Raw genomic sequence first — 20551 nt, 5'->3', positions numbered from 1 at the left:
AGACGATGAAACGACCCAGAAAACAAGCAACGACTGCACAAACATTCAAACACAAACCCCAAATGAAATAAACAAGCAGTTTATAAAAAAACAAACAAACACGAGATTAAGAAAAAAATCATAAAACAGGGTTCAGGTTTTTAAAAGGTTGAGCAAAATCCCGTCTTTATAAGGGCTCAAGATGGCATGTGGTTCAGACCAGGAGTCAGCCAGTGTAGCCTCAGTTTGGCAATGAAAGTGTTGAGACCAAAGATCAGGCTATCTACAACGTCTGCGCGCAGGGTATCCCACAAAGTGGGGGAATCTGACAAAAAGTGACTCATGAAGCTATAGATCTAGAATAATGATGAATAAATTGAACATCATCAATGTGTCTAGAATTGAGATTGATATAGCTCTCTGATTCAATGTCGAATTTGTTATAGATACATTTGGCGACAAAGACGACTACCAAAAAGTTCAGCCTATTTGTTAAGTAGGACAGACCCAGCTTGGAACAATGGGTCGAGTACTCTATATTATCCCTGCTTGAGTTGGACAAATGACATCTTGGGAGGCCCAAACAGGAACGAGTAAATCGCCTTTGAACTCCTTCCAGTAATGTTCGTTGGGAAAGAGAACTTGAGTACCAAACTGGGGCAGCATACTTGAGAACAGGTCTGATAAGAGAGCGGTAAAGTGTGACAAGACTATAAGGGTCTTTGGAGTTACCAGTCTTCTAGTAAGACCAGACGTCTTAGTAGCTTTTGAGACAATTGAATTAACATGATGACTCCAAGAAAGATCTCTGGAGATAACCAAATCAAGATATTTATACTGATCAACAAAATCCACGTTTTAAGAATCAATCTGATAAGTGGGTCTATGAGGGATTCTGGAGCGAGTAATAGACATCAGTTTACATCTGTCGGCGTTAAGCTTCATACGATTAAGATTACACCAGGTAACTAGACTGCAAAGAGCATTTTGTAACATGAGCTCATCATACTTGCTAAATCACAGTGTCGTCTGCGTACTGTCTTAAACTAGACTTTACACAAAAAGGTAAACCGAAGACTTGTTCCATTTGATACTAAAAGTTAGTTTGGTGTCATCGATGCACGTCAAAAGAGCCACCTGGTGGTCTCAAAGACTGAAACATCCAACAGTCGTCGATAACAGAGCCATCCCAAATCACCAGATGGTTTAGCCTCTGTCACACAAGACTGGTTACTAATTGAAATGCAAATAGGCTTTTAAAAACTGTTTCAAATTTTGCAGAAATTATTGATGAAAACGGAGGGATACTTTGGAGTCGCCAAACGCAAAGAGTGCATACACCTCCGTCTTTGTCAGAATTCATACACACGCCGTGTCCCCCTCTCTTAATTATTTTTGCAATCAACTTCTCAGAAAAAAGGTCGTCAGTAAGTTTGATTTGCAATCTTTTCCTATTCATCCTGGCGACGAGGAGGTTGGCGTATTAAAGTTAGGTAGGATAATTAGGTTCAGTCATGCATAGTGGATTACACTGCATATGCTAACCCGTGCTAAAGACGAGGTTTGCAAAAGTTTAAAATGTTTGATGCTTGAAACTATTTCAGCTTGACATCAAACTTACAACTAACTTACAACTACTTACAAGTAATTAACTCAAAAACGAAAAACAAACATTCAATTACAACACAGAATGCCCAATTAAGAAGTGACCTACCAGATAACTTAATATTCATAATCTTAAGCAAATCTTCACATTACAGTCATCGAGAACGAAAGATTAATAATACGAAGCAAGGGTGATTGAAGTAATGAATTGAAGTAATGTATTTCTTTAGAACTTACTTGCCCCACAGAGCACAGTTCAAAAATGAAGACACCCCCCACCATATCCGAACCAAATTAAAGAACCTGCCGTCGTGATCCTGAATCTCTAGTCACGTGACACACAACGTACATAATGCTATCATACTCATAATTCGCGATAGGGTGGAAGACACTACGGCTATGCGTCATGGTCTGTGTTTGTAACTGGTGAAAATCTTAGTCCACGCTCAAGACAAAAGCCTCAAAAGGACTCAGCCTGAAATGAAACATCGGCCTTTTCGTGAAACAGTGCCATGAACTATGGACTTGAGCTCTTTGCTCATGCAGAATAAAACGCTGTTTTCCCATTGAAATAAGTCTTATTTCATGATGAGACTTCGGTCAAAGTCTCCGTCAAGGTCCACTTGACACTGTATGTGTATCGAATGCCTGCTCGTTGTGACCACAAAACAGTAAGCTAAACCGCCTTCGACAGCCAGCTTGGCCAGGCACCTTGCTAGCTATGCATCATTAAGACGTGTCTTACCGACGCATCAATAAGGATATGGGGGATGACGCTATAAATGATGCATCCGTCCTTGGGGAGGCAGACATCCCACCATCTCTGAGCTCATCATATTCCCGGCCTTGCCTGCTTCTTACATCCCCCAAAGGAGTCAGGAGCGACTTCCTTTGATAAATCAAGGGAGGATTATTCTCACGTGCGCGGCAGAACTACCACCTTGATGTCAGGTAGCAACGTTTCAAAACTCTGCCACCGGGCGTTCACTTTTCAAAACATTTATACCTGAACATCAATCTTTTAATAATCTTTAATAAATCCTATTCCTCATATGGAAGTGAGTTGATATTACGTCGAATAAATTTACGTATGGAGAATTATGCGGTGAAAAGAAAGAAGGAAAAAGGTGCCAACAGGAGGAATTATGTAGCCAACTGCTAACGAGCAAATCCCTACCACCGCACGAGACTAGCTATATATTTCTTGTCACTTCTGTTTTGCAGTGCTCAGCAAAGGAATCAATATTTAAAGACTCCGTGTTGAAGGAAAGAGGGTGCTCTGACACGGCCGCGGGCGGTACTGAGGGTGCATTTTGAAGTTGATGTGCTATAATCCTCCAACATTCTTAAATAGTGTAACCAGGGCCGGATGGGGGGGGGCGTGGGGAATGCACGCCCCCCTTTCACCAAATAATAATAATCAAAAAGAGAAGAAAAAGACGGAGGGGAAAGAAAAAATTGGGGGGGGGCTAGCCCCATAAATGTGGCAAGAGCGAAAAAGACAACAGTTCTGCTTCCAGTTACCCAACACCCCTAATTTTACGGCCACGACCCGAAAATGTTTAGTTCACGCCCCCACCCGGAAAATCCTGGATCCACCCCCCTTGGAAAATCCTGGATCCACCCCTAGTAGCATATCACCGTTCTAGACAGTGATGCATTTGGGGACCAGTAAAAAGACTAAAAGTATATCACAAAATATAATTATGATTAAATAATAGGATTACATACCAGGGAAGTGACTTAAACGTCTTTGACATGGGGGGGGGACTCGAACTACGGCGAAGGGGTGGAATTATTTTGCCAGTGGCGAGCAGCACTTTGAATTGTGACTACTGAGCCACGAATCGGTTGAAAACGACTGACGTACTCCTTTAAGAATATTGTCATTTATATCGAAAGAAAAAACGTTTGAAGGAGTTAAAATGATTAATTACGAGTCTCAAATCCAACCTAAGGAAAGGCCACAATTAACACAAAGTAAAGTCGAATGTCATAATAAAGAAGAAGAAGTAACAGAAAATAAAGAGCTCGGGAGCGGAAAGGTGTTTCCCTGCCCGGCCAGAATAACGTGACATTCACAGCTTTCTAGCCAAGGAAAAACAGCCATGAAAAATTAATTGGCAAGCTGCTCCGAGGCAGTTAGTTCCAGATCGAGCCGTTGGAGGGCAGGGCTAGAGCGACATTGATGTATCGACTCTGGGGGATTCAAGAGACAGAAAGTACGAAGGAGGGAAGAATAAGACACAAGTGGTTGTCAATTTCTATCTCTTCTTTACCAGATGGTCACTCTACAAGACTATAGCTGCACGTTTGTCGGAAACGAGGAGATCAGAGAAGAGCGCACGCGTAGCATGGGATGATTTGATCAACTCATGACAGGTGGCGCGGAAAAAATACGAGTCAGCGACCGTAGAGATGTTCAAGCCGTTTTCTTGCCTATTTTCTCTTAACTATACTATTTCGATAACCTTTTAATATGGTGATACAGATGACGTCAGAACAGCTACTACCTGGTTTGCCTTCCTACGCTTCAAAAACTCGTGAATGCCCCGAGTCTTTGCACAATTATGTTTGGAGCCGGACGACTTAAGACAAAATTGCCGTCGGCCTGATGTGGTGAGTGCACGCACGTGCGAATTCTTCGGCAATCTTACCAGCCCTTACCAGCCCTTCATGAATTCCATCTCGGTGTTTTGACAAGCTCTCGCAGAACAGAGCAATTTACCGACTTAATGCTAAAAGCCGACTGCTACAGATTTCCAGTGTGAATATTTTGGATCACAGACCAAACTGACAAGGAAAGACTCCACACTTTACGGAACTGAACTTAGTCGAGTACCCTCCTGCCAGAATCACATTAAAAGTTGTTACCAAGAATTTCTGTTTCTTAAACTCGAAGTAACCGTGTATGCAAACTTCTGCTGACGGGTCAAAATGTGTCGATGGACGGTATGCCTCACCTTGCTAGCACTGCTAGAATGTATCCACCCAGGTAGGTAACTGACATTATAGTGATGCATTACTCGTAATTAAAGCGAGCATAAAATCAGAAAGTGGTCAAACCAATACTCCTTGTGTGTGCGTGAAATCAAACCACAAATATCTCAACAATGCGTAATTAAGTTCTGTAAATCGTGTCCAAGCAGAACTCTGTCATTGTGTGCACGGACGCATCTTTGCTGCAGGCGTTTGGTACAGCCTGACTTACAGTTTGCGGATAGCATATATGTACTAAAGTTCTGGAACAATTCAGAAATATCACATTTACAATTTGGGTTGCAATAGAATTTTAAATCAATTTTTGGAAAATGCTTGAAAGAAACTTGATTGCCATTATAATTTAAAACCCCAGCTATGTGATATAAGGGTGGAAAAAATTCATTCGAGTTTGTCAGGGGAAAATTGCACCTGTTGAATACTGAAGAGCTTAATCAGCTAGAATTGCATCAACGACCACTGATTAATAAAATGACGCGTGCAAGCATCTCTATTCGCTATCTGTATTGACCGACATCTCCCTTTGCGCCTGTCAGGTTGTCCGCATCCAAGGAACTGTCCTGGATCAGCTCCAGATGAAGATGCATACGCCATGCTGCTTAAGACCTTGCTGAATGATTCAACCTATCCCGAGCATACCAGACCCACTAAGGACCGAACTAAACCTACGAAGGTGCAGTTTGGAATGGAGCTGAATGCCATCATTGATCTGGTAATTATGGTCAATTTTTATTATTTGAATTTGACAAAAACACACCCTGTTCAATTCCTGTAAACAGATCTGAATAGGCAAGTTGGTTCAATTAAGGTACAGACAAAAACTTTTCTCTTTACGCCTTGACTTGTTTGCATCCTAAACTCCGCTGAGACTCCTTCCGTGAGATTTCTTCACTGTTTGAGGAAAATGGTTGTAAAGTTTCACACAACATAATTCGTCGTGTATACATGTGTACTATATACCTCACAAAACCGTCACCTCCCCCCCCCCACGAGGCTATTGCTTATGCCATCACCCACGGCTGATTCAGAAAATCACAAACTGGTGCATTTATTGTTAAGTCAGTGCAGTCCATTTCACACGAGATGCTAAGACTAGTTACTGTGTTCTGAGAGGATGTCATACCGTCTAGGATAAATAAGACAGGAAAATATTCAAATTGATATGGCATGATACTGGGCTTGAACCATGTTGAGGTATTTTATTTACAACAGATATGAAAACACTCAATTAACCAAAAGAAAACTCTTACTGCAGTGCTTTGACCTCTGCTTCTTACAGAATGAGCCGAAACAACTCTTGAAGACTCAAATCACTCTTATTTTAGTAAGTATATCATGTTATTATTTCTCAACAACTCACAATTTTTACCACGTGACTGAGGATTTTATTTACAAATGTACCGATGTTTCTGAATGGCTTCTGCGTCATGGAAGATCTGATTGGTCAAAGTGTCGTCCTTAAATGTACAGTTTTCCCCTGGGAGTAACAAGAGCATATCCCACATTCAGTAAAACTTAAGAGACACACTTACCAGTTCCTCAAGCTGTGTAGATCTTTATTTATTCATCATTATGATATCATTATTAGTATGCGTAACGCATCACTGGCAATTCTGCATCTTGTAACTTAGCAAAACCGATATGAACACCGCTCTATCACTAGCCAGCTGAATTCATTGAAGCGTCTCGAAATGAAGACTAAAGCATGAAGAAAAGCAGAAGACTATGAAATGAAGGGAGGTGTCAATGAACTGATAGCAATAGTCATCAGAAGGGAAGGGACTCGGTCTCCTTTTTCGTAAGCTGTCGATTTCAGACATTTCATGTTTTTTTATTTGTATTTTTTTTTATTTCTTGTTTATTTGATTCAAATGATCGTCAATCGTTTTGGAACAACTTTGGAATAATTATATATCGGCTCGAAATTTCATTAGGTCTGTTTCCGTCATTTGTAAACATCGCCCTCTGTTGATTACACAAATTTGCAAAACCTGATTTTGGTTAGTCGCTTCCCTGATGTCAGTCGGATTCTTGTTGGAAATGCTGTATTTCTAGAAGAAAGAAATAACATGAGTTAAAGTTGAACCAAACGAACCAAGCAAGGCAAAGCGTTATGCCTACAGCCTTAGTTAAAACAAAAATACATCGTTAGTTATACAAACTGAAAATGACATAAATATTTGCTTTTTCATGGAGGGCGCTGTATCAATGGTATCGTGGTCTCGATTTCGCAAATGTTCGCCGTCGATTTTCGAGTTTTTCCAACAATAGCAAGGTTCTACCTCACAAAGGAAAAGAAACGTTCTCAAATAAACTCGCTCATAAGAAGCGTAACATCTCATCACAAAAATTGGTCAGAGGATGCGCTGATATCCTTCATAAACTATTTTATCACAACTATAGGAATTCACGTTTGTTTTCAACGGAAAACCTTCACGTTAAATGAAGAGGAAAACGAATGCTCTAAGTACACGCTGGAACTGATTCAAATGAGGTGTTACCATAATCAGTTCATATCGTTACAATATCGCCATAATTCATGAAATAATTTGGACTTTTGGCGTGTTATTCATATAATATTCCCCCCTACGTCGTAAATATATATAAAAAAATCGAGATGAAGATTATAAGACATCTATCTTTTAAAGATGTCTTGCAATGGTTATAGATATCTTAAAATAATTGGAAATATCTTGAAGAAATGAGAGATATCATGAAATAATGAAAAGAATCCCTATTCGCCGGAATAAATTCTGCTTTTGCATGCCATGTAGAATAAAGTGTAGGCAGTTATTATTTTTTTTAATGAGTTCTCTGGTATAGGATCACAGTCACACTGCATTTATCGGAAATAAAAATTGAGTACAGGCGGTTTTGACCAGTTGTTTCGTTATTTTGAGTAAATAATCAAAGTAGGTTTACGTCTGCAATTTAAGCAACTTTTTGGAAAAGTTGATTTAACCACTTTAAAGGACGACATACGTTTCTCCTTTGACATGATTTCTTAATATTCACACAAGACTTAGTTCGTTTTGAGCTTTCAAGTTGAACACCATGACCTCAGTTTATTCAACAAAAACTGCCAAAGCTACCTTCACTTTCACAACTGAGTGGGATTCATATTTTTAGTATACACATTTCCTGATCTAAACAAATTTTAATGAATGATTGACAGCTGGGTCTGTATCAGGGATTTTTTTCCGAAAGGAGAATTTTCATTTAAGTGTAAAAAAACTGGTTGTTCTTGATATAATGTTATGATAGATGTACCGGTATAATTTACAATAAAAAGTCCCGTGCACACACAGCCAAACTCCCTCGTTGTGAGCGCTCCAAAATGATTCTACACACTCATTTCGACAAATTAAAATAGTCACAGGCTCGTAATGGAAGGGCTATTTTTCACCTGTTCTGTACGACGAGAAGAGGGAGAGAGAAAAGAGAAAGGTCAAGAGTCTGTAAATTTTCGGTGGACGAAAAGTTTCATTTGGGGGCAACACATAGATACAATTTATTTTTTTAAAAGATAATTTATGTAATATTAAATACAAAACAAATAGACAACATGAAACAGACGAAATGCAAATTTATTTAGCTGAGAAGCTGGTGTTTTTTGACACAGAAGCACATGAATGTTCTCGCACACAGTTTATTGATTGAATTAACAATAATGTGAAAGACATCAATTAATGTGTATTTTTGATTGGAACATATTTTTAAACATGACGTGTCTACTTCATGTTTTCACTAATCAATAAATAGAAAGATTATAACTCCCAAGGGAAAAACATTAATAATAAAAATCAAGAATGTTATTTTTTCGAATTGCTAGGAAATTGAGAAAAATAAGCTATTTGATACACCATTTTACTGCTTGGCTTTGTATCATGAAGATGAAAAAAGAAGAATTACACAATTAATAATAATTGAATACAACGAATGGTAACACATGACTCGACACTCAGAAAGTTTGTCATAAATATCATTTATTTCTCATTAAGTCAGAATTGTGCATATACAAGTTGTAAGTTTTGGTTTTAAGATTTTTGTTAGGGCAAAGAGTAAAGAACATCTAGAATGGATGGACCTAAAAATTTCTTTAAAAATTCATTTAAAATATGATCTTGATTGCTTGTTAATTTATTTTAAGTTTAAACGGACTGTTTTTTAAAGGTAGGACAAAGTTCGATTAATTTTTTTTTCAGAATTGGATTGATGAATATCTAATCTGGAAGGAAAGCGATTATGGGATCCCGGAAATAAGAATACCGTCTTCAAAGGTGTGGCTTCCTGACGTCACACTACGTAACAGGTGAGAAAGTAGAAAGATAGGGCGAGAAAAGGTCCTTGTATGTAGTGATGTTGATAGTGAAGGTGGTGAAAATAATAGGTAGGATGATTGTAATAATGGTGATTTGCTGATTACAGTGATAGAGAGATGTTAGTGACAGTGATAATGGTGAGAATGGAGACGAATTCAGTGGTTACAATGATGCTTACTCCAGGAAAACAATGAAACAAATTTCCTTTTTGGGCAGCACACCTTTAAAAGTATCCACTATTTCCTATCTTCCTGACTCTATCAATTAACCTCTTTAACATCAAACTGTTCTCTTTTCTTCCTGAATCTCTTGCCTGTATCCGCACTTTCTCAGTGCGGACAGCGTCAACTTCATGTTAGAGGATCGTTTAGTTCGAGTTAAGCCTAACGGAGAGACAGAATGGCGAGCCTTCATTGTCATCACCAGCTTCTGTAAGATCAACTTCGCTTTCTTCCCTTACGATGAGCAAAGCTGTCAGCTCAAATTCCGCGCCTGGACCTACCCGAAGGAACAAGTAGTCTTCGAGCCGGGGAAGGAATTTCATGTAAATCGAAAAAAAATAAGGATTTTGATTTTAATATCAGATAATTCATCTTACCGACGAGTGAAAGTGAAATTTGCGTTAAAAAGGGAAATTTTAAAAAGAAACAGGAATTGAGGCTGTTTGTAAATAACCACAGTATGGGCTTCCAACGTGGTCAGTAATTATGGGGTGCGTCTCGTGAGATCCGACTGGCGTCATACTGCGTAGCATGCCGGTAAAATGGCATCTAACTACGCCGCCTAAAAGCATGACTGCACGTCGATCCCAACTTGTCTGAATATGGTTATATGGAAAGAAAGAACTAAATTTGCCTTTTTTCCATTTAATGAAAACTTCTCTAGATTTATGTATCTACTGAATTTGAAGAAGCAAGTTGTCTTTCCCGTTTATACTAGAATGTCATCTACTCACATCCTAAGTTTTGTAGAAATCCTTTGGAAACGCAGTTACATCAGTTTAAAATGTATCCAACAAATAAAAACTGACTTAAATGAATATACTCATATTATCATGAACTCAGTGGATGAGACTGAACTGATACACCCACAAACATCCTATTTGACCCAAGGATGAGTTGTATTCTGGTGTTTGGTTCCCGTGGCTAAGCTTTGATTTTTACTCCTTTTAGCCATTTCCCGTCATTTGTTCATCCTGGTACCTCGGTTTCAATACTTGGTTTTCCCCAGGCCAACGACACGGAAGAACACGGTGAGTGGAAGATCATGGAAATGAAAGGCTCTGTGGAGGAATTCTCTGAGGATCACGGCAATTTTAGCGATTTCATCGTTAGCATCGCATTAATCAGACGACCCCAGTTCTATGTAATGAACATCATCGTGCCGTGCTTGATCATTTATTGCCTGACCCTATTCAGCTTTTGCCTGCCCTGTGACTCTGGCGAGAAGGTAAAAGAAAGACATACAACAACAACAAATATGTCACCACCCTTTCCTTGCCTGGCTCCTCTGATCAATTTGAACCGTCCTGAAAAAAACTCACAATTTCAGAAAAGTTATTATTTTTTTGTAAAATACTAAGCAAATGAAAATTCAAGTGAATTCCCTGGATGCATCAGTAGTATATAGGAGTTCTTAAGACATTTATTCGTTAAATTTTGTTGCTTGCTTTTCGAACATTTTCCCTGCCTACTTCGTGACTTTCATAGTTTTATCGAGGATGACATCTTTCCCGACATTGCTCGGAAGCTTTTGAATTTGTTTACTTCAATCCCGTTTGAACCACAAACCCAAAAAAATTATAATAATAAATAAAAATTTAAAAAATGAGATTTTACTGCATGAATTTGATTTTCTACACATTTTCTGATTAGCACAATTTGCCTTTTTAGATTAAGGGTTGATACTATTGCCATCGTTGGGCAAGTAATGAGACACACTAAACCGTCGACAAAGAAATTATCACAAAGGTGACTGTATCTTTTGTCCTTGGTTTGCACCAATCCCGTGCCATCCAAAGGTGACTGTATCTTTTGTCCTTGGTTTGCACCAATCCCGTGCCACCCAAAGGTGACTGTATCTTTTGTCCTTGGTTTGCACCAATCCCGTGCCATCCAAAGGTGACTGTATCTTTTGTCCTTGGTTTGCACCAATCCCGTGCCATCGATGCGGTTTTTTTTAATTCATCAAATGGTTATCTAAATTAATAGATATAATAGCTAAGGTCAACATCTTTTAACAGTCGAAGTCAGAATGGACAATAACTTGATCTTGTGGCGTTGGTAGAACCATTTCGAAACTATTGGGATACATTCATTAAGTGTATACTGCGGGCGATATTAACCAATGGCGGGGCAACCTGCTCCACTCCACACTTTAGATCCGGCGAATTTCTACTTAATACCCTGACGCTTAATTGAACTTTGCGAGAAAAATATACATGATTTTGGTTTCGACAGGTATAAATAACAAATGGCGCTTCCTGGATAGATGAAACAGGAACCAGAAAAATTATACATCTTCTTTTTGATTCTGTAAGCACAAGTATTGGCGGGAGTGAATAAATACGAAACTGGCATAGCAGAGCTTGGCGCGAGATAAGAGAAACACGACAATAAAAGTTTAGTTTCAGGAGATCGAACTGCCCGTTTTGCATGCCCATATTTGAACACATCTAGCAAGGCCTAAGCTGCAAATTATATACACGGCCCCCTGGATATATATCCCATAATAATTATGGGATATATATCCCATAATTTGTGAGCACCTTGATAAAACAGTGTGGAACAATTAACGACTCACGGGTTTTCTTGATATTGGCTAAAGCAAAAGAGAAGAAGATTTACCCATGATATATCCTGTCCTCATGCGATCAGCCTTTTTATCGGTGTTTGGTCGCATTACTTCTTCTTTACGTGAAATAAAACTCGTGTGAAAAAGTTGAATGATGAGATAAACTGTTTATTACACACCAGTGTGGAATAAATCAACATAACTAAAATCCTGTTAAAAAGTATACTTCAAAACCCCCCAAAACGCCACAGCTCTGCTGATACTGTTTGTGTTCAATTCAAAGTTTTGCAAAAATGCCCGCAACATTGATGGCTTCAAAGACAGTAGTGACAACTCTGCGGCTATGTACAACTGTGCAGCTGGTGAATAGTTCATCAGTTTGGATCAAGAAGAAAAAGGAAAAAAAATGACGTGCATGAAAATCTAATAAACACTTATTCTTGGACAAAACATTTTTTCCATATTAACGTCGTTTGAAACTCTATTACTGAGGGAAAATCTTAAGCATAATGACTCAAAATTGAAAAGTTTATCTGCAAAAGCTAAGTCTTTTTATGGGTGAAAATGTTTCTTGCTTGATGAGCTTCGGCCCTGAAAGTCCCTATCGAAGATTTTTCCTTGACAGACCTAGGAACTGAGAGATCACAAGATGTTACTTCCGTGTACCTTCTATGAGAAGCTCCTGCGGTTCTCTTTCTTGATCCTTCCAGATCGGTCTTGGTATCACAATTCTCTTATCTCTGACTGTGTTTATGCTCATCTCAGCCGATATGATGCCGCCCACATCAGACAACTTTCCTCTTATTGGTAAGACACAAATCAACCCCCTCCCTATAAAAGGTTCCCGAGGCTAAGAAAAGCAAAGTGTCTACAATCAAAACTTAAGATTTTCATCTGGTCAGTGGCAACAATTCGATACTCCCCTTAACTTACAGATTTATGCCCTATTTGTGATATCTTCTTCTTGTCTATTACACACTTTTAGGTACATAAGGCCTATATAAATTCAAACTTCAAAGTTTATCGTAGACTTAAAACTATTGAGAATTTTAAATTTTTCTTGAAATATTAACTATAGTTTTGCCAAAGTGTGCTGATTTATTTTGTGTGCGTTTATTTGTTTTTTGTTAAACTTACACATGTGAGTTTTCTATTTATTAGGGGCAAAACAAAAGGATTTCAAGTGTCTCATATTACAATGTAGTTGATAAAACTTACGATAAAAGACAACACAACTTCAAGAAGGTGCAATGTGCATATTATCCTTAGTTCCATGGATCATACGCCTGTATGATCCAGTACCTGGGATTTCTTGTGTTCTGGAGGAACGCATTGTTCAAGGCCTCTACTCGGAACAAAACCAGCTTCGGTTTCTCTCGGTGTTTTCCAGCGTTGAGCAATGTCAGTGTTCCATTTCCTGGACATTTGCATGCAATGCACGCGGGAAAGGTTTTTGTAATTTGTGAGTTACAGTTCTCAAGATAAATTTTGTGTCAGTTTTTTGGAAAGTTGATCAGTGTCTTTGTGCAAGTTTTGACTGGGGCAAAATTAATCTTGAGGGATTTGTTTTTATGCGGGGGGGGGGGGAGCTGGGGAATTTGTGAGGTTCTAAGCCCCTACTTCCTCGCACAGTTAGAGGGGAGTTATTTTTGTGTGTGTTAATAACAGGTTTTGCCTTTACATCGACGTATATGTATAACACTGTATACTCAGTTTGTCAAAGAGCTTGCGAATAAAATTCACAAGCTAACTTAAGTGGGACTCGAACCACTCGACTACCGCGCTTGCTAGGGTTGGCTGGCCGGCCTGACACAAAAACCGAGAATGCAGTGTTATAAATATACATCGATGTAAGGGCAAAGCCCGTTATAAGAAAAATCAACATCTCTCACATTCAAGTAGATCTCGTCGTAGAAATGATCTTGCTGTCAACGTACTCTTGTTGACAAAATCCTTTAGGTCTATTTACTGGATGAAAACAACTGTTTATTACAGGTGTTTCGTCATAAGGTGATCTTTCCGAGTTATTAATTGCTTTTACAGAAATTTCGATTATCTTTTAGATTTCGATTAGTTTTTTAAGACAAGAGAGTGCTAATAAAATGCATACCTGATTTCCAAGGCAGTTTTTGTTAATAAGCCCAACCTACAATGGCTGTATTCACCTCTTGTTTTCGACACTTTGCTTGAAACTGTGAGTTCAAAACAAATATACATTAAAGATTGTTTCACTGGGACGTTTTCATCCGGGACAAGGTATTCTAAAAACTGAACCTTCTCTTTTTTCTTTAGCAGAGATAGTCTCTGCATTTCATTTTCAGAAGCTGTTAAGTTTTATTTTGTGATCTGGTCCCAGTTCGCATATGATGGTTCACTTTGAAACCAACAACCCCCGAGTCAAAACCTCCCTCCCAAAAGGAACCGAATGATTACTAATAGAAACCAGGTAAACCAAAATCCAACCCAAGTCTTTCGGGTTTCAAGAATATGATAGGATGGTGAAAAACACCGAAAACAAAACTTGTAAGTAATTCTTGTTTTGTAGATATTTGTTAAACGCACTGCCATTATGAAGAACAAACACTATAGTTCGAAAATGATGCAAGGTTTTGAGAGTTAGTATGGGGTATATATAAGACACAGAATCCAAAATTTAGTGCAGACTTGTGGTTCGAATTCTCAGGTCGAGCATTTTACACCAAGAGAGACATGCTTTTATGTGTCATAGATTAGATGTCTCTTTGGAAATAATTCTGACCTGAATGAGGGACATATTAATATGTACGTGTATATGCTACTGTGTTGAAGCCGAGTTGGAATTGTTACGAGGCTACATTGACACTGTGACCCTTGATGGACTTCATCAAATTGAATGAATGTGATCTCAGAACAGATTAAGAGGCCGCATTGTGGAATGTGGCCCTATACTGTTTGATCTAGACATGATTTGGATGTCGACAACATAGTCCAACACAAAAGAACGTGTATGTACCGTCGTGACGAAATGTAATTTGACTTTGTTAAGTGCTCAGTCAATCTTGGAGACTTACTCGATCGGTGGATTTATCGTCATTTCTTCGAAAAATATTAAAACTGTATTTAAGAAATGTAAGGAAAAAGGAAATAAGAGTGCCTTGACAGTTATCCTAGTACTCATGGCTGGGAAGTCCCAAATAACTGTAAGGACATATGGTTTAAGAAAACGGAATGGAAATATCTTTTACATTAATATTAGTTTGTTATTCTAACTTTAACACTTCTTAGATGTTTATTCATTTTAAAACTCGGAATATTTTTGTTATTCTTCAGGTCAGTTCTACACAGCTACAATGGTGTTAGTAGCTGCCTCGGTGGGCATGTCAGTCATGGTACTTAACTTCAACCACCGACCGCCAGGGGCTCGTCGGGCGCCGAAATGGATGCGTCACCTACTCCTCCAATCTCGATGTTCACGGCTCGTATCTCTAAATGGAGTACAGTCCTTCGGTAAGTTTGCTATGAAACATTTGTGGCCTCACATGACGTAGTTATTACGTTGGTTGGCAAATGCTTTTGGGTGAAAACTATGTGTGGATTCAACAAAGGCATAGGACTCTCAGATGACATTAATTTTAATCGGGGACATTAATTTCCTGGAATCTGCCTTGCCAGAGTTTAAATCATTAAATGTTGGTGGTTGTGGGAGATAAAAATAATTAAGATGATTACTGGGAATGGTTCTGTGGTGAACAAGGGTGAGTGGTGATGGTGACTAATTGACGACATTTGTGCTGATGTACACGGGTGATTATGTTGATAATGACGATGGTGAATTTGTGTGGTGGTGATACAGTGATGACAGTGATCACAAAGTTGAAGTCAATCACAAATCACCACAAGTCAGTCACAAGTCATTCAGTCTTAAGTCAGCTCACAAGCCATTTACATGGACTAAGAAAAGACATTTCTCTTGCTCATCTAATAGATCTGACCTGATTTGTAAACTGACTTGTGAGTTGACATATGACTGACTTGATTCCAACTTGGCTTAAAACAGAGATGAGGACGAATAATGACAAGGCAATGATAGTGACTTTGATGTCATTGATAGTGACAGTCAAAATGGAGATAATAAATGTACTGAAGCAGACAATAGAGGGACAACACGATGTTCGACCGTCGTTCACTAGAAGTCACTATTAAGTGTTTATTTGCAATGTCAGATCCAGAACCAAATTTTTGGGTGGGGGTAAACTTGTTTGGGATGGACAAAAATTTTGGAACTTTTTGCATATGCCTATAACCTTTTCTGGCATTGTGGGATTTTATGAGCTTCCTACAGGCCTTGGGAAAAACCATCGTTTTTCTCTCATTTTTTTTATTTTGAAAATTTTGTCAGGTTCCTTTTTTGGGGGGGTGGCCCTTTGATCTGCGCTTGCTTATTTGCTCATTTGTATATACCTCCACAAACCTCCTGCAATTGCAAACTTTTCCTACATAATTCAACCAAACTGTGGTTGTGATATTTTCTTTATGAAACCTAATGTGTGCGGTCCTTACAAATGTCCAAGTCACCTTCGTTAAGAGGAAAACCAGAATGGCTGCTTTGCGAGACGATGATCTGAGATTTGACTTGAGGACTAACGTGAAATACCAGGGACGCTCACAGGTTTGGCCCATGCAGCTGCCGGTTTTCTAGTGAACTCTCATCTAATATTTCAAAGGGAGCAATGTGCGATTCAGTGCTACGCAATCGATGTTAAGTTTCCGTTCTCTTTCAACATCGACTTAAACCATCGTTGTTTTCTCTCAGCTAAGCAGATTGAAATTCTGAGTACTGTGTCGCCGAAAACAAATAGCTCTTTTAGAGAATTCTGACAGATATATATGTGTGTCTACTGATGTTCCATACTCCAGATCATGTAGCGAAATGCCAGCAATATTTTTTTGAAAATGGTCAGCCAAAATAATAAATGTTCATTTTTGGGATGACTGTGACTTCGTAAAGCCACTTCCGATTCACTGAAGGTCGTTAATCGTCCTCTTAATGATACATTTTGTACTCTTCCGCACGACTTTCTACTCCCCCCTTACCGAAATTACCAAGAGTGAACATTTTAAGGGGTGTGGCATCATGAGCAGAAGTTTGATGAATTTTTGTTTTCATATTGCATTGGTATTCTTATGGCGTCACTCATTTAAAAATCTTGGCACTAAGACACTACGATAAACAGTAGTCAGGTTAACGTTACTTTTTTATTTCCTCGCCTTCCACCTCTGCAATTCAGGTTCGAATCCTACCTGGGTCAGTTGTTGCATGAATAAATATAAATAAATAAACAACTTTTTAAGTTTATACGAAAGAGTGCTCCGCTTTCAACAAGTGAACATTATGTAAGAGTGTTACGGCGCATTCTAAAACCAAAAATGTGGGTATAAGAAACAAATCAAAAGAAAAAAGTGACCGAGTAGGAGATGTTTTGTAGCTCAAAAATATAGTTTTGTACGAAGTGACAGTCCATCAGCGATTACTACCAGGTATAACAGTGACATGACCCTGTAGCTACCATCTGATCTAGTGGCGATCAACAGTGTTGCCAAGATGTTCGGACGCTTTTGTCTTTGTAATTTTATTGTGCTGGTGGATTCTAACCCTAAATGAACCCAGCAAGACTCGGCCAAGATCGCCAAGATCTTTGGGTCCATGGAATTGTCGCCTTTTATAAGCTTCTGTTTTTCTCATTTTTGCCTGTCTCTTGTCTGCTTACTCAATTAACTCATTTCACTCACTCTATAAATACGATTTCATCGGATTTCGTTGTATCTGAGAAGTAGTGTTGACTTCTTTGACCCATTCAACACCAAACCTTAATTTTTAACTATGCTTCTTGAGATGTATTTTCTGTGGAGAGCATGTTTATTTATGGTAGTTTTGATGCATGCTTAAGTTGCATTTCAATTATTTTTCACATGTAACTTAATGTAGTCCCAACATTCTAGAGTATAAACAAATAAAATCATTTTAACAACCTGCATGGTTCTATAGCTTTACCATTTTTAGTGTTATGGCATATTTTGGGACATGAATGGTCAGACTACTACTGCACGCCACGAACTTGCTGCATCTTATAACAAGAATAGTTCAGTAAAAACATAATTTTTCTTCCATTCTAACCACTTTTAAAGACGTGATGCGATCAGCCAAAGAGCCAGGGGGACAGCCAGGAGAGGTGACCTACACGCTGTCTCCCTCCGCTAAAACAACCAAGTCCAGCTGTCTCTCTGAAGATTACTCCGCTAGCGACCCCCTCCCCGAGATAGGCGCTAGCATGTTGCGCTACCCGTCCAGTCCTAAGCTCGGCCGGCCGGTAGGCTGCGATCGCCCCAAAGAAGCTGAAACCTGTGTGAGCGACAAAAACAAGAACAAGCAGACCACGCTAGACATTGTGTCCCCGGTAGGGGCGCCGAGGCAAGATAGCGAGGCCCGTGACACGTCGCCTCTCGAGCGGCTGCTCACCAACATCTCGGGAGATCTGAGAAAGTTGGTGGAACACAAGGAGGAAGAAAAAGAAGATGAGGCTATCGTTGATGAGTGGAAGTTGCTGGCTAAGGCGGTGGACAGAATCTTCCTCTTCACATTTGTGGGATCGTCTATAATTCTTTCCGTCGTCTTGGGTTCAGAAATGATGAGGAGAAAAGAACTAACCGCAGAGTAGCATTGGAGGAGAAAATAAGATTTCCATCGCAATTGTCCAACCTTAAAATCTGTGCAGGCATCTTTCACTTTGCTTTTGCTTACTTATATCATAATCTTTATTTAAAAAAAATCCTCCTGACAGTTTATAAATAACGAATCGGTTTTCATTCTCCAAGCAAACTGCCAGTGATTCCCTTACAACTCTGTTGTCCACATTTGAGACATATTTTAGTCTGAATAAAAAAGTGATTCTTATCCATATATGGATAAATGCAATAAGTGTTTCTTCAAAAACTAGTGGCTGATGTATGAAGGATAAATAAAAACTAAGATAGTTACTCAAAATTACAAATTCTATTCTATGTGCATGTACTATGTAACACAATATATCTGTATAAGTTCTGATCAATATTTCATCCAAAATGGTGCCAGTGATAGTTTACAAGTGGGTTTGGTCACGTGATTAAACTATCAATTACATCATGCCAATCCTACTGTTTCTATTTTGGCTAAACAAGTACAGAGAAAAATGAAAGGAAAGATTTTTCTGTGGGTCTCTTGGTTCTTTTGTTGAATATGCCAAAATATTTCGTGCTGTTACTGGGCTTTCAACGCTGTTGCAGTTATGAATTCATTGGAGAATGCTAGAATGTTTGGAACAAAAAGGTTTTTGTAGGATCAAGTGTGAAAAAGTGCATACAATTTTGAATGTAATTTGGCACGAAGTTGGACAGATTTTCGAAAAACGATGCCCTGTTTTACAATGTTGAAACATTTCTTGAATGGAAATGTTTAAAAAAGAAGAACAGGCAAATGAGTAAACGATCTGTATTGAAATGTCATGACAATCATACTACTTGAGGTTAACTTTTGAAAATCCTGCTTATATAGTTACATCGTGAATATACATTTAATGTATTCATAGAACTCTTTAGGAGTTGGTTTAAAGTAGTTCTATATATACCTTGCATTTGTAGCAGTCAAAGAAAATACTATGGGAAATAGCTTTATAATAATCATTTACAAACTGTGCAATACATTATAATATCAACTTGGTACTGTGATCATAGTGAGAAAAATATAGCTTGATTTTATCCACATTGAAGCCTTCCTGTCTTGTATTTGACATAACGCTGGTTCACAAGAAGCCGTCGGCGTTTGTGATTAGTACATGTATATTATGCACGTATTTTTCTCTTGTGTATAAAATCTATACTTTGTTGTTGGAAAAGTACCTTTCGTAGCATTTTACGACACAGCTTGACTTGGACAAAGGATCTGACGCATCGCGTGTGTTCAATGGCTCTGGACAAAAGAATGGAACAGCGCCCTCTCTCTTGTACTAAATTTGTCTTTATTACGAACGGGCACGACGGTATCCGTGTTGTCATTGACCGGCTCACCAAGTGTCTGAGAACCGAGGACAAGGGACCCTCTCAAATCCCTCTTTTTTCTTTCAACATTTAGACAAATATAATTTTAACCTCAGATTCTGAGTGTTGTTCTCTTGAAACTGTCCATGCAGTTCTCAAATTGACTAACAAGCCTTGGATTTGGGGTTTTCGTTTTACTTTTCTTTATTGGGATGTTTGTTTGTCGGGGTGTTTGTTGGGGTGTTGGGGTGTTTGTTTGTTTGTTTTGCCAAGGCTCTCCTGAAAAGAGGGCATTGTAAAGGTGGCCGTTCCAAATTCCGCAGAAATTCACTTACTTTGGTGAGAGAGGGCTAGGAGTGTCTTGTAGCATTCATTTTAGACACTCTATTCATATTCAGACAATGAGACCAGTAAAGCACGTGGACTTTAACCTCTGGTGGTTAACCAAAATGGTCAACTGCAGCCCACGCGTCTGCTAACTTACATTATTACACAAACTCTGGTTTGGTATAAACAATAGAAACATTTTAGACACAGAGGAAAATTTGCTACATGTAGGCCTAGTGGTATTTAAACTTTAAAAGCTTCTGAAATCGAGGTGTGATGTACTAATGAGACAAGATAACAATGTGTTATGGAATTTATCGTTGTATCACCTGTTGGTTTCTTGTAGTTCTTTTCTACATCCGTGAAGTTAATTATGGAGTTGTGTATAATTTCAACGTTTTAGTTCAATTCAATTAAGAGATCGGGTTATGGAAAACCTGTCGCTTTTATTAAAGTAGAACTCTAGAGAATATGGA

General features: G+C 38.7%; 1 protein-coding gene across 1 annotated transcript; it reads left to right on the top strand.

Annotated features, from left to right (window-relative positions):
* Positions 1 to 3822: 3822 nt before the first annotated feature.
* Positions 3823 to 20551, top strand: LOC110980083 (neuronal acetylcholine receptor subunit beta-4-like). Its single transcript, XM_087138386.1, has 10 exons — positions 3823 to 4203; positions 4487 to 4579; positions 5121 to 5296; positions 5864 to 5908; positions 8790 to 8896; positions 9240 to 9450; positions 10137 to 10355; positions 12410 to 12506; positions 15009 to 15185; positions 17865 to 20551. Exons 2-10 carry the CDS (start codon positions 4522 to 4524, stop codon positions 18392 to 18394), a joined length of 1620 nt encoding a protein of 539 aa, XP_086994512.1. The 5' UTR covers positions 3823 to 4203; positions 4487 to 4521; the 3' UTR covers positions 18395 to 20551.

Source organism: Acanthaster planci, linkage group LG06, assembly GCF_054643075.1.
Source record: "Acanthaster planci isolate LZ-2023a linkage group LG06, COTS_SCS, whole genome shotgun sequence".
Taxonomy (NCBI): domain Eukaryota; kingdom Metazoa; phylum Echinodermata; class Asteroidea; order Valvatida; family Acanthasteridae; genus Acanthaster; species Acanthaster planci.
Note: the sequence above shows the minus strand (reverse complement) of the source record. Positions and strands in the feature narration are given on the sequence as shown.

Coding starts and splice junctions, on each gene's coding strand:
- LOC110980083 (XM_087138386.1), top strand. CDS start 4,522: ATGTGTCGATGGACGGTATGCCTCACCTTGCTAGCACTGCTAGAATGT. Junction 8,897..9,239: donor GACGTCACACTACGTAACAG/GTGAGAAAGTAG, acceptor GCACTTTCTCAG/TGCGGACAGCGTCAACTTCA. Junction 12,507..15,008: donor AGACAACTTTCCTCTTATTG/GTAAGACACAAA, acceptor GTTATTCTTCAG/GTCAGTTCTACACAGCTACA.